The 13,614-nt window shown below is 44.9% G+C and overlaps 1 protein-coding gene across 2 annotated transcripts in view; it reads right to left on the reverse strand.

Moving 5' to 3' along the window:
• PRKAR1B (protein kinase cAMP-dependent type I regulatory subunit beta) overlaps positions 1 to 13,614 on the reverse strand; it is a 221,518-nt gene that overhangs the window by 57,998 nt on the left and 149,906 nt on the right. For both annotated transcript variants that reach the window (XM_075318062.1, XM_075318061.1), the window contains exon 7: positions 7,833 to 7,991. In XM_075318062.1, coding sequence (XP_075174177.1) covers positions 7,833 to 7,991 — 159 coding nt within the window. The remainder of the gene's footprint in view (positions 1 to 7,832; positions 7,992 to 13,614) is intronic.

Consider the following 13,614-nt stretch of genomic DNA (forward strand, 5'->3'; position numbering starts at 1 on the left):
CAGAAGGAAGGAGGTGGGCGGGATGTTTACGTCCCGCTCATCTCTGCCCCTCCGCTTCTATTGGCCGGCTGCCGTGTGACGTCACTGTGGCGCCGAACATCCCTCCCCCTTCAGGAAGTAAACGTTCGCCGCCCACATCGACGTCACCCGGGAGGTAAGTACGTGTGACGGGGGTTAACGACTTTGCACTACACGGGCAACTAATTGCTCGTGATGCACAAACGACGGGGGCGGGTATGATCTATCATGCAATCGCATGATAGATCATACCGTGTGAAGCCCACATTATTTCCCCTCCTGTCTGCTGGTCACTGCCAGAGATAGTTCTGGATTCCTGGTTCTGTTCCGCCCTGTTCTGCTTAGTGATCCCTGTGTTTTGACTTATGCTTGTTTCCTGACTACCCTCCTGCCTGCTGTTTATGTACCTCGCTGCCCGATCCGGATTTGACCTCTGCTTTGTTTTCTGATTACGTCCTTGCCTGCTTGATTCTCTGCAATTCCTGGTTTGACCCTGCCTGACTACTACTCTCTCGGACTGCTGCCTTCCACAGGTAGTGATCACCTTGGGCTCTGTGTAATTCCAAATCCCTGTATAGGGGTTAAGGGGTTTCAGGGTTCTGGGGGTCCTGCTTGGTGAGTGGTTCCCTCTAGCCTGTCCATTACAGCCCGTCTGAGTCTGTGGATCCAGGCAGGCGTTTCAATACTGACTCATAAATCCCTAGCAGTGTATCCAAACATGACTTTTCTAGAGCAGACAGCATAGCCTCTAAGTGGAGCTCCACTTTTATCTATTAGGTGTTAACATACGGTACAAAAACCGCTCACAAACAAATGATTACTAACCCCCAGCCCATCATTTTTCCAATGTACAGCACTTGTAGCGTTAACACATGCACTTCTCTGAAAGGATGCAGTGTGAAGAACGTGTACTAAATATGGCTTTGGCCAGCAACCCTGTGCGTTGAGGACAAGTCATATGGCACAGTGTGAAGGTATCTATGAAACAGAGATTGCGAGCTTAGATTATCTTCAAAGCTTTGCCGCGCTGTGGGATAAGCTTTTCAGAAATGATGCCAAGAAAAAATACCAAGTGGCCAATTTTCCGTGCCAAGTGTCAGTCAATCAGGCCCGAGCCCAAAGGTGAGGACCGGGCCTCTACCTCACCCCGAACAAGTGGCTTTTTCTGTTCATTCCGAAATCGGAAATATAATGAGAACATCATAATTAACCTGTTTTCAAACCGTCTAATTAGGGAATTCGGAGTTATTAAGGGGAGGGGGGGTTACGGTGGAGGTCCTCTTGACAACAAAAAGTGTCTATCTCTCTGGAGGACCTGCACTACATAGAGAACTCATTAATGTGAAGGCTCACAGTGTAATACCTAATTTAACCTTTGGAGGTGCTGCAGGTAAAATGAACACTACCAGTTTTCCTCCCAGATCACAGCTGATTGGTGAGGGGCATAGTTTATGATCATTTTTATGTAAAGGGACCCTTCTAACAAGCAGGGACTGTCCAAAGTGTAGAACTCTTTTAACCCCTTAATGTAAATGGTAGATACGTCAACGCTAAGGTGTCTATGTATGGAGAGTTCTCTGAAGCTCAACTCCCTCCACATGCGGTCGATGCCATCTGTGTTACACAGCCAGCATCTGTATCTGAGCTGAGCTCCAATTGCTGCTGTTAACCATTTAAATAACACTATCAACCTCTGTCTGTTGTTGCTGCTTGCGGACACTGACTTCCATTTACTCTCTGAACCACAATCGTAGGGTACCGATAGACTACTATGGTACCAAGGGGCTTCTTGAGTGCCCCTATCAGCGGCCTGAGCTGAGCTCCAATTGCTGCTGTTAACCATTTAAATGGCACTGTCAACCTCTGTCTGTTGTTGCTGCTTGCGGACACTGGCTCCCGTTGACTCTCTAAAACACAATGGTACAGTACCGATGGAATACTATGGCAGCAAAGGACGACCCGTGTCAACGGCCTGAGCTAAGGTCTAATTGCTGCTATTAACCATTTAGATGATGCTGTGAACCTCTGTCTGTTATTGCTCCTTGTGGACACTGGCACCCGTTGACCCTCTGAAACATAATCGTAGGGTACTGATGGATTACTTTGGCAGCAAGAGGCTTCTTGAAGGCTCCTGTCAGCGGCCTGAGCTGAGCTCCAATTGCTGCTGTTAACCATTTAAATGACGCTGTCAACCTCTGTCTGTTGTTGCTGCTTATGCACACGAGCACCCATCAACCACCTGAAACACAATCGTAGGGCACCAATGGATTACTATGGCAGCAAGGCGCTTCCTGAAGACCCCTGTCAGCGGCCTGAGCTGAGCTCCAATTGCTGCTGTTAACCATTTAAATGACGCTGTCAACCTCTGTCTGTTGTTGCTGCTTGCGCACACGAGCTCCCATCGACCACCTGAAACACAATTCGTAGGGTACCAATGGATTACTATGGGAGCAAGGGGCTTCCTCAAGGCCCCTGTCGGTGACATTTTGGTACTCCTCAGCACACGCACTAAACTCTATAGGAGAATCATGACTTTCACTATATACTGCAATGTGATATTGTAGTATATAGTATAAGATGATCACAGGTTAAAATCCCTAAATAGGCTTCAAAGAAAAAGTAAAAAATTGAAAACCAAGTTTTTAATATAAAAAAATATAAATTGAAATAATGCCCCTATTGCCCTTTTAAAAATGAAGAAATAAAAAAAAACATATTTATAAAAGTCCAATCTATCAATATATAAATTTAACCAAACCATACAGTAGGTGCCGTAAAGAGAGAAAAAAATCAAAAAGACAGAATTGTGTTTTTTAGTCACCATACCACCCTAAAAAAAGAAATAACAATGAAAGCGATCAAATCATTGTATGTTCTCCAAATTGGTATCAATAAAACCGTCATCTCTACACAAAAAAACAAGCTATGTCAACAGGAAAAAATAAAACGTTATGGGTCTTGGAAAAAGGAGACAATAACCTTGCAAATGTTTTTTGTTTTTTTGTTTTTTTTTTTGTTTTTTTTTATAAAATCCTTTTTTTCACCATATAAATAAAAAGAAGTCTTTGCAACTTAAATATCACCGTAATTGTAATACCCTGAAGAATCATGTTTCCAGGTCATTTTTACTACACAAATAAATGCGGTAAAAGCAAAACCCCCCCAAAAAATGGCAGATTTGCATTTTTCACCCATTTCATACTATTTGGAATGTTCTCCCTATTTTTAGTACATTATATGGTAAAATGTATGGTGTAATTAAAAACTACAACTCGTCCTGCAAAAACAAGCCCTCCTATGGCTATGCCGCCAGAAAAATAAATTGATTCTTTAAGCAAAAGCTGTCACCAGGTTTTTGCTGATTAATCTGACACTAGCATAATGTAGGAGCAGAAACCCTGATTCCAGGGATGTGTCACTTACTGGGCTGCATTTTGGAGGTTTAATAAAATCATTGTTTTATCAGCAGGAGTCTCACAATGTTTCTATAGAATAGCGAGGGACAGGGGGCTCCCATGCTGTCCCTTATGTTAGAGGAGTGTAGGCTATCCCTTACCTCCAGATTACTCCTATTGGTGGAGACGCCGGAGTCCCTTGCCTTTCTAAACTCCTGAGAAATACTACTCTAATACCAACCTTCCCCACAAGGAGGGACAGGGTAGGAGCAAGATGGTAATCAGATAAGGACAGACAAGGCAAAACTAAAACTCTGACATATTGCCCACACACAGGACTAGATAAAGAGAATGATGAGAAAAACAAGAGCAGGAGGGTAGCAACGTAACTCCACAACCGAACACATCAACAGGTATCACATTAGATTGTATGGATCACCACACCTCCCCAGAATATCTAATATAAACTATAGCTGGCATAGGTGGAAGGATCCATCCAGCATATATAGGAGGCAAGCAGATGTAATTGGCTCCCTTACGGCAGGCGATCAAGGAGCCTAACAAGCAGACTAGTAGAGATTAACTCCTGCTAGCCTGCCTCTGAACTAGCACTCAGCAAGGGAAAACCAAAACTCTGACAAACTGCACACACACAGGACTAGACAAAAAGAGAATCAGGAGAAAAACAAGAGCAGAAGGGTAGCAATAAAAAGGCAATAACAGTTAAGGGTTAACTCCACAATCACACACAGCAACAGATATCACACCAGATAGTCTGGAACACCACACCTCCCCAAGACCAACTAGGATAAGCTATAGCTGGCATAGGTGGAAGGATTCAGCCAGCATATATAGGAGGGAAGCAGATGTGATTGGCTCCCTCACGGCAGGCGATCAAGGAGCCTAACAAGCAGACTAGCAGAGATTAACTCCTGCTACCGTGCCTCTGAATTAGCACTCACCAGGTCATTGCCCAAGTCTACTTGCGTAGATCACAGACACCAGAGGAGTTATCAGGCAGAGTGTCAGAATGATGCCGTCATGATAGTTGGCAACGTTTGTGAAAATCTCCTTGTGACAAGGAGATTATCATTAGAAGACTTGCTGCCTTGTAGCTCCTAGTCTTTCTGCTCTGTGCAACCCCGACCTCACCACTGATTGGCAGCTTTCTGCCAATGTACAGTGTACTGCTGCCAATCAGTGATGTGGGAGGGTTATACAGAGCAGGATGACTAGGAGACACGAGGAAGCTAGTCATCCGATGATACATTATACAGAGGTCTACATTCAAAGCTCTACAACAGAGAAAGCAGTAATTTTCTCAAAACTGCAGCAAGCAGCCCAGTAAATGCAACATCGCTGAAATCAGGTTCCCTTCCCCTATATTGTGCTGATCTCAAATTACATAGCAAAAACCTGCTAACAGATTCTCTTTAATAGGGTAAAAAGGCAAACCAACATGTTCTTCAAAAAGATCTAATATATAACAATATAATAAATCCATCCAGGCAGTTCTGAATCAAGCTGGAAAGTTGACTCCTTTTGGGAAAATAATCTTGAATGGGTGACACCAAGGAGACACGGCGTCATTTTCCGACCACACATGATACATAAAGGAAAGAGCATATGCACAAATATCCAGAAATAGAGGGGATTTGTTGTAATTTGCATGGAATTAGCATATCATTATAGGCTGTAGATGGAAAGTCTAGACCGCTACCGCTGCGGTACTGAGAGTCAATTACAGATGAAGCCAGTACAATACTCCCTTTCTGGTTTCCCATGGGTAATGAATCATATGGTAGCTATAACATCCATTACAACCTCTTGATGTCCAACCCCAGGAAGGAATTTCAAGAGATAAGACCGATATCAGATGTTTTTGACCGGTGGCCACATCCTTCTTCTGACCTTGAAAGTCATGAATAAACCACAAGGTCAACTCCGTGATTGGGTAGAGTCTAAAATGTGTGATTTTTGCTTCGTCCACCTTGTGTGACCACACGTTGCATTTCCAGACAAGGTATGGGAATGGAGATATTTTTCCGGGAGGATTTCGCAGGTGTGAAAACCCCCTGCTAATCAGCGGTGAGAGACCCACAACCATATTTTACGGGCGTACAGAGACGTGATTGAGCATAAAGACAGTGGTAAGACTGAGGGAAGTTGGGTTTCTGATTACAGGTGAGTTTACATGCGAGGGTTGATGAATAGGACCCTCTGTACTGGTTCACGAAGAGGCCAGAAGCAGAGGTAGACGGCTATGACAAGTGAACTGCCCACTTGTTTGCTGTGGATTGAATGTAGTAATCCTGTGACATATTTTTGCTGCGATTTGCAGATTCGGAGCACGCTAGGAGGACTCGTGCATCTCAGAATTCCTCTCCTGTCTACTGATAATCCCGCTCTGATCTGCAGTGCCAACCTCACCGACGCTTCAAAACTTCTGGCTATTTATAACACAAATCATTTAGCGTATTACATTCATGGGCGATTACAACATTGTGATCGTGCTAAGTGGAACAGATCTTGACAGATTGCCTTGTGAAGAGCAAACAAATATTACAAAGAAAGGGTCTTCCATTGTAATAACTTACTATGGAGTTATTCACAGCGTGAAGATGTTGACGCAGCAGCTTAACCACTGGATCTCCACGCTCCTGCCAAATGGTAGCACAGCTGGCGCTGTGGATTGATAGGCGCCTTAAGGATTTTTCCAAGTTTAGTACGGTAACCTGTTCACCTTGTCCCCAAACTGCTTCAGATATCCCAGCCTATGGCTTGATTAGCCAAGGCTGGTGGAACGTGATGCACAGATGTGATTCGTGGGTCTCACATCTAGCCGCCAGGTGCCACTGACCCGGATGTTCTACCAGAGTCCCGTGAATCGATCCTTCCATCTCTACTCACAGCCGAAGCAGGATCTTGTTCTAGTCGCCAGGTTCCATTGACCAGGATGCTCTACCAGAGACCCGTGAATCGATCCTTCCATCTCTACTCACAGCCGAAGCAGGATCTTGTTCTAGCCGCCAGGTGCCATTGACCGGGATTCTCTACCGGAGTCCTGTGAATCGATCCTTCCATCTCCACTCACAGCCGAAGCAGGATCTTGTTCTAGTCGCCAGGTGCCACTGACCCAGATGTTCTACCAGAGTCCGGTGAATCGATCCTTCCATCTCTACTCACAGCCGAAGCAGGATCTTGTTCTAGCCACCAGGTGCCACTGACCCGGATGTTCTACCAGAGTCCTGTGAATCGATTCTTCCATCTCTACTCACAGCTGAAGCAGGATCTTGTTCTAGCCGCCAGGTGCCACTGACCCGGATGTTCTACCAGAGTCCCGTGAATCGATTCTTCCATCTCTACTCACAGCCGAAGCAGGATCTTGTTCTAGTCGCCAGGTGCCATTGACCAGGATGCTCTACCAGAGACCCGTGAATCGATCCTTCCATCTCTACTCACAGCCGAAGCAGGATCTTGTTCTAGCCGCCAGGTGCCACTGACCCGGATGTTCTACCAGAGTCCCGTGAATCGATCCTTCCATCTCTACTCACAGCCGAAGCAGGATCTTGTTCTAGTCGCCAGGTGCCATTGACCAGGATTCTCTACCGGAGTCCCGCATATAGATCCGTCCATCTCTACTCACAGCCGAAGCAGGATCTTCTTGATTTCGAACCATATCTGGACATTGTCCTCTTGTTTAAAAAATGAAATTGAGTCAGAGGTGTTTCTGACTTTTTGGAAATGGGTTATATTAAAATGTAACCTGGGTTATGAAAATAACTCCACTTCTGATAAGCTCCTGACACATGTTCGGGAAATCCTATTAATAGCAATGCTTTAGGAGCCAACTTTCATTTTAGGATTCCAAGTCCTGCAACATCAGTGGAAGGCTTTACTGACATCAACTCTTATTTTCTAAAATACTGCATGAGAATACTGTAAGAAGGTTGGCAACCAGAAGTGGCAAGATCCATGTTTTTGTAGAATTTTGACATGCGAAGTCAGAGTCTAAAGCCAGATAGAGCCATTTAGCCCTTGGCCAGAAATGATCCCCGTCTCTTGCCCACTGCATTGTGTAACCAAATCGGTAAACTCAATTCCATTCCGACCAGTATTTTGTGGAGCTCACCAATAGATGTAAAGGTCCTTTCAGAAGCGCCAGTAAAAAATGTATGAAGTCTTTTGGCACTAATTTTACACTTGGCAAGTATTGGGTATCTGTAGAGTATATGGGGCCAAACGGGTATTACTAGAGTTTGCATATACCCGTTACGATGTGCTAATTGGTCTTCTAACCTGTGGGTATTTTTACAAAGCCAAATATAGGGAATGCAGGTTCCTATGTCTTATGAGCATTCTGACAATCATCAAGGGCCTTATGACTGCTTTAATGAAATATTAATGAGGCCAACTTACCATAAGAATACGTCTATAACTGTCCCGATCGATACCCCACAACTTAAGGTCAGTTTTGGCCTTGACCGTTGCAGCTCTCGGGGTGCCATAGATTAATGCAAGTTCTCCAAAGCTTCCTCCTTCTCCAATGCTGGTGACCCACTCTCCGTTCACGTAGACCTGAACAAAGGAAGCAGATGAAAGGGTTAACAAGCAGGAAATTGTTTGCTTTTAGTCCATGTCTTTGGTTATCTCCGAACCTATTAATAATGTGGTTTTTTTTTCTCTAATGATTTGAGGAAAAGAATAGGGGCACAAACAATAGCCTAATAGTTTCCTCACTTGGTCACAAAAGCTTGACAACCTACTTTGAGGATCGAGTTTCAGGACTCGCTGCTATACTACAATGGTTGCATTTATCCAGGGGAATTTTTAGATCCTGTGGCTCGTTGGACCTGGGTTATTTTCGCTCTGGAGTTTGGACACTCATGGAATCGACAAGCAGAACTGTCACAACTCTGACCCTTCATTACACCTGTCAAACCTGAAAGGGAGAAGACGTGTTGATAGCAGTAATGAGGGTGGCAGGGGAAGACGAGCGGCTAAGGTGGCCTTTGATGAGACTTGTTCTTTGTTCCTACAGAGCCATTTCTTTCTCCTAAACCGATTAACCTCAAAATAGTTGGGCTTCCAGACTAATTTCTTAAAAGTCAACCATCTCCTGGGAAAATTTTAGGGAATGAACCTATCCCTAAATATATTTTACAGCACAGTCAGGGGAACCCAATAACAAAAGAAACAAATAAAAAAACACCTTCCCCCCCCCTAAAAAGGAGATCCAAAAAATACAGTATGTCACAATCTAGTTATAGAAATTGATCATGACAACTGTCCGGTACCAAAACGCACAAAAAGGAGAATTTGGAAGGCTACATGAACATTTTTTGGAAATAAAACATGGTCATCATCTTCAGTGGTTGTTGAACCAAAAAGGAGCGACTGGGGAACTTTGGGCCTAAAGATTAGGCTGGCTAAGCTAGCCATATGCTTCAGATGACTCCTTCCAACACAACTTCCCCCACCACTCATTGTTTGGCTGACCATGTGTGATTTCCGAAAGGGGAAAGGCAAAAAAGCTTTACCCATGCACCCCTGGCAGTGGCTTATCTTAGGTGAGAGCATCAAAATTGGATATGTTTACTTTTCCATTGACATCTGATAATTGGCAAGAATCAGGACACCTGCATGCATACTGGATGTCCAGTCAGGCCAGACAACTCTGAGAAACCAAGCCATGTAGTTATCTATCACTACTAGGTAACATCATGCCAGTTTTTTGTACCGTACCCAACATCATTACATTCTGAGCCAAACACATTAGATGGCTGTAGGCTAAACTATGTTTGACCGATCATTTGGATGGCTGTCGTTAAACAATGATTCAGAGGATCGTTTGGATGGCTGTTGCTAAACACAGCTTCAGCTGATTGTTTGGATGGCTGTTGGCCAAACAATGCTTTGACCGATTGTTTGCATGGCTATCAGCCAAACAATGATTCGCCTGATCGTTTGGACGACTGTCGGCCAAACAACGCTTCAGCCAATCGTTTGAATGGCTGACGGCCAGACAATGCTTTGAACGATTGTTTGGATGGCTGTCAACTAAACAATGCTTTGGCCAATCATTTGGATGGCTGTCGACTATACAATGCTTTGGCTGATTACTTGGATGGCTGTTAGCCAAACAATGCTTTGACCGATTGTTTGGATGGCTGTCAACTAAACAATGCTTTGGCCAATCATTTGGATTGCTGTCGACTAAACAATGCTTTGGCTGATTACTTGGATGGCTGTTAGCCAAACAATGCTTTGGCCAATTGTTTGGATTGCTATCGGCCAAACAATGCTTCGGCTGATCGTTTGGATTGCTATCAGCCAAACAATACGTCGGCCGATCGTTTGGATGGCTGTTGGCCAAACAATGCTTCAGCCAACTGTTTGGATGACAACCATCTCTCCCATAAACAAGAACACTCGTTCAACCAAGTGGTCCAGTGTGCTCTATGAGAAAGCCGACGACAGACATCACTACCACCAGCTTATCTCCAGGAGACAAAGTGAATAGCAGTCCGACATCGGAGGTGTCTAATCAACATCTCCCCAACCATCAGTTGACCGGCCACCATACATATGAGATTTTCAGCCAAACCCATTGATATTGGAGAGTTCAACCACCATTAGTCTAATGTGTATGGGGGGATTTAGAGATTGAGAACAACTAAAATAGCAACAACTAACAGAAAACAGCAATGTGAAATGGTCAGGTGGGTGGTGGGAAGTATATAGTTATATGTATGTGTGTGTGTGTGTGTGTGTGTGTGTGTGTGTGTGTGTGTGTATATATATATATATATATATATATATATATATATATATATGGAAATAGTGGCCATTTCTAATGAAAAGGCAACATTTTTCACGTAAAATTAAAGTTTTGTGTTACTTATTCTAGTACTTTATTTAAAGATCCTGTCTAGGGCCCATAGCCGCTAAAGTGAACTGGGCTAAGCTGCAATACCAGACACCACCTGCAGACAGGGGTGGCACTGTTTGGATGAAGTCACTCCCTTTTAATATCTGATACTGTTTACATGAAAAGTATTCCCTAAAAAATATTAACACTAAGTGAAGCCCATAGGGAAATGTGTACCTAAAAATACAAAGCCGTATAACAGACATGCAAGGATTTCACATCAAACATGACAAGAAGCGTCGGACATCCACTAATCTCAATGACACCCAAAATATTTGAAGTCAGCCGGAAAGGTGCCCCAGGCTTTGACACATTCCAAGTATCTGAAGGCATAACAGAGGAAAAAGACATGAAATTTAGGAAATGACAGATAGTTATTTTGGGCACAGTGAAGTCTATTGTACTCTCGTCAAGTCAAGCACGAAAGCTGTCTCAGGTCAGACTAGTCCGAGCTGGGAATTTCGGCTCTTTCTGAGCACTACTCCTGGAATGAGATCACGAGTCGATGAATCTTGTCTTTCACACAAAGCTGCAGAAATACTTGAGAAGTAAATTCCCAAACTAAGGTAATGTTGAAGTGCAGTCTCTGACCTTCATGAAATCACTTCCCCAACCTCCCACATAGCGCTACATTAGTGGGAAGCAACTCTTTGCTATCTACTTGCTGAAGATGACTTCACTCTTCTAACATGGAAGTGGACATCTCAAGGACGTTAGTGGGACATGTCAGAGAGAGTGTCACGTAACTGCGATGGCTAGGAGTGATCATTTCGGACATCTAGCACTGTCGTCCTACTTACCCCACATAGGCGTGAATAGGGGAAGCCTGGCGCTTAGTCTGAGAACCTTCAAGGAAGGGGATATTTTCTTTCTTTATGATCTGTGTGCATTCCATGTGGAATCCTAATGTTTCCATCAACCAAAGAGGCTCATCACAGGTGCACAGGCAAAAAGGGTGGTCCATATTGGTTATATTGCACCAACATATTCCTCGGCACTTCACAGTAGTTGTGTCATGTGTTGTCAGTTGTGTCTGGATCCGCACGTGTTGATTACTACCACGGCGTTAGACTCTGCTCACACTGCAGAGTCCGACAAGCAACCTGGTCTCTTTTAAATGCTCAGCTCGGCTGGGCATCGGCTGAGTTGTTTCACTGCTCCCAATCATGCAGGAGTTAATCCATTTTGGAGCAGTGTGCAACTCTTCTAAGAGCCACATCTTCCACAGTTGGTCTCCTCCTATTTAAGGCTGGGGAGTGTAATAGGAGGCCACTGAAAATAGTATCAGCGATCCTAGTCTCAGCGGTTGTCAGTTCATGGTGAACAACAGTTGCTTTTCTGCATCGTGTGAACGTTCCCCTGTTGTGAGTTTATTACCTACCCTTTTCTTTATACCCCTGTACACATATTGTCTCTCCTTTGTGTGCAGTGTGTACAAGGTTTCGTCCTCCCTTGGCCGTGTCTTTTCTGTGGGGTTTGTTTCTGGGTTTCCGACTCGCTCCCAGGGTGGAGGGAGTAAGATCAGGGCTCGGACAGGAGACAGGGTCACATTGAGGGCTCGGACCTGGCTACCATCAAGTTTACCTCCGAAAATTGAGACAGCACAGGGTCTCGAGTCTTAGGGCCAGTTTAGAAACCCATGGTCCGTCAGTACATTCCCTATGACAAGTTGTCATTGTTACCTGTACCCAATGGAGATCAGAATCTAAATTCCTTACCAGTATGTCTTTGGAGTATTGGAGGAAACTGGCATACCTGGAAACAGTCATTGCCAACATTTGGACCAAGACAAATATTACACCCCTAATACAGTAATAATGCCATCAGAGTGCCCACTTTAGAAAGTAATAACAACTCCTCCTTAACAGTAATGATGCACCATGAGTGCCACCACTCGAATTAACAAAATCAGCTTTGTCCTACCCCCACCAAATGTTTATACACCCCTAATCCAAACAATTGAGTCCTCTTCTTCCCTGCTCACACAGTGGTCCGGCATAGGTGGTGCCACGCAGTGACGTCATGGCACTGCCTGTACCAGGGCGCTGATGCTATATAGTCCGCAGATGGAGAGTGGAGGGGCAGGGAGTCCATATGCCTATACAGCGAAGTCCAAAGAGCAAATTGCTCGGACAGCTGAAGTCAGAAGTCCAGTCCACTGAATCTTTGGTGTTAGTGGCACCATTCCTAATTTTTTCATTAGGGATTTTTGGCTGCCACTTTGATTCCCTACACCTCTCGCGAGCTACGTCACTACCTGGAAGAAACCCAAATATGGAGATAACACGGTTTAGGGTTACTGTCTACATCCCCTTATTAACTCCATTATATTTAGGGGAACATCTAAGGAACTTACACTATAACACTCTAAGGCCCCCTTCACACGTCCGTGAAACACGTGCATGTTTGGCCCGTTTCTGTATGTACCGGAGACACGGCCAAACGTGCACCAATGTTAATCTATGTTTGAGGTCACACGTGCGTTATTTCATGATGTCCGTGTGTCCGTGTCTGTGATCCGTACGTGTTTCCGTTTTGCACAGAAGCATGTCCGTTTTCTGCACGGAACACGCACACGCGGACACCATGAAAGTCAATGGTTATGTGCGCACAATACGTGACACGGATGCATCTCTGTATGCTCCGTGTACGTTTTGTGCTTTTTTCTAGCGATGTCGGTCATTTTTTCTTTTCCTGTCTATGTCTGTCAATCTCCCTCAGTCCGTCGGTCGGTCTCCCTGTCTGTCTGTCGGTCTCTTTCTGTCTTGTCTGTCCCTCTCTCGCTGTCTGTCGGTCAGTCTCCCCCCTCTCTCATACTTACTGTTCCCCGATCACCGGCGCGGCGCTGCACGGCTGTTCTATAAAAACCGGCGGCTTTTCCTCTTTTGAAAAAGCCGGCCGCTCATTAAACAATCTCGTATTCCCTGCTTTCCCCGCCCACCAGCGCCTTTGATTGGTTGCAGTTAGACACGCCCCCACACTGATTGACAGCTGTCTCACTGCAACCAATCACAGCAGCCGGGGGGCGGGACTATACTGTGCAGTGAAAAAAATAAATAAATAATTAAAAACGACGTGCGGTTCCCCACCATTTTGATACCAGCCAGGGTAAAGTCACACGGCTGAAGGCTGGTATTCTCAGGATGGGGAGATCCACGTTATGGGGAGCCCCCCAGCCTAACAATATCAGCCAGCAGCCGCCCAGAATGGCCGCATACAATAGATGCGACTGTTCTGGGACTCTACCCGGCTCTTCCCGATTGGCCCTGG

This window comes from Anomaloglossus baeobatrachus, chromosome 7, assembly GCF_048569485.1.
Source record: "Anomaloglossus baeobatrachus isolate aAnoBae1 chromosome 7, aAnoBae1.hap1, whole genome shotgun sequence".
Classification (NCBI taxonomy): domain Eukaryota; kingdom Metazoa; phylum Chordata; class Amphibia; order Anura; family Aromobatidae; genus Anomaloglossus; species Anomaloglossus baeobatrachus.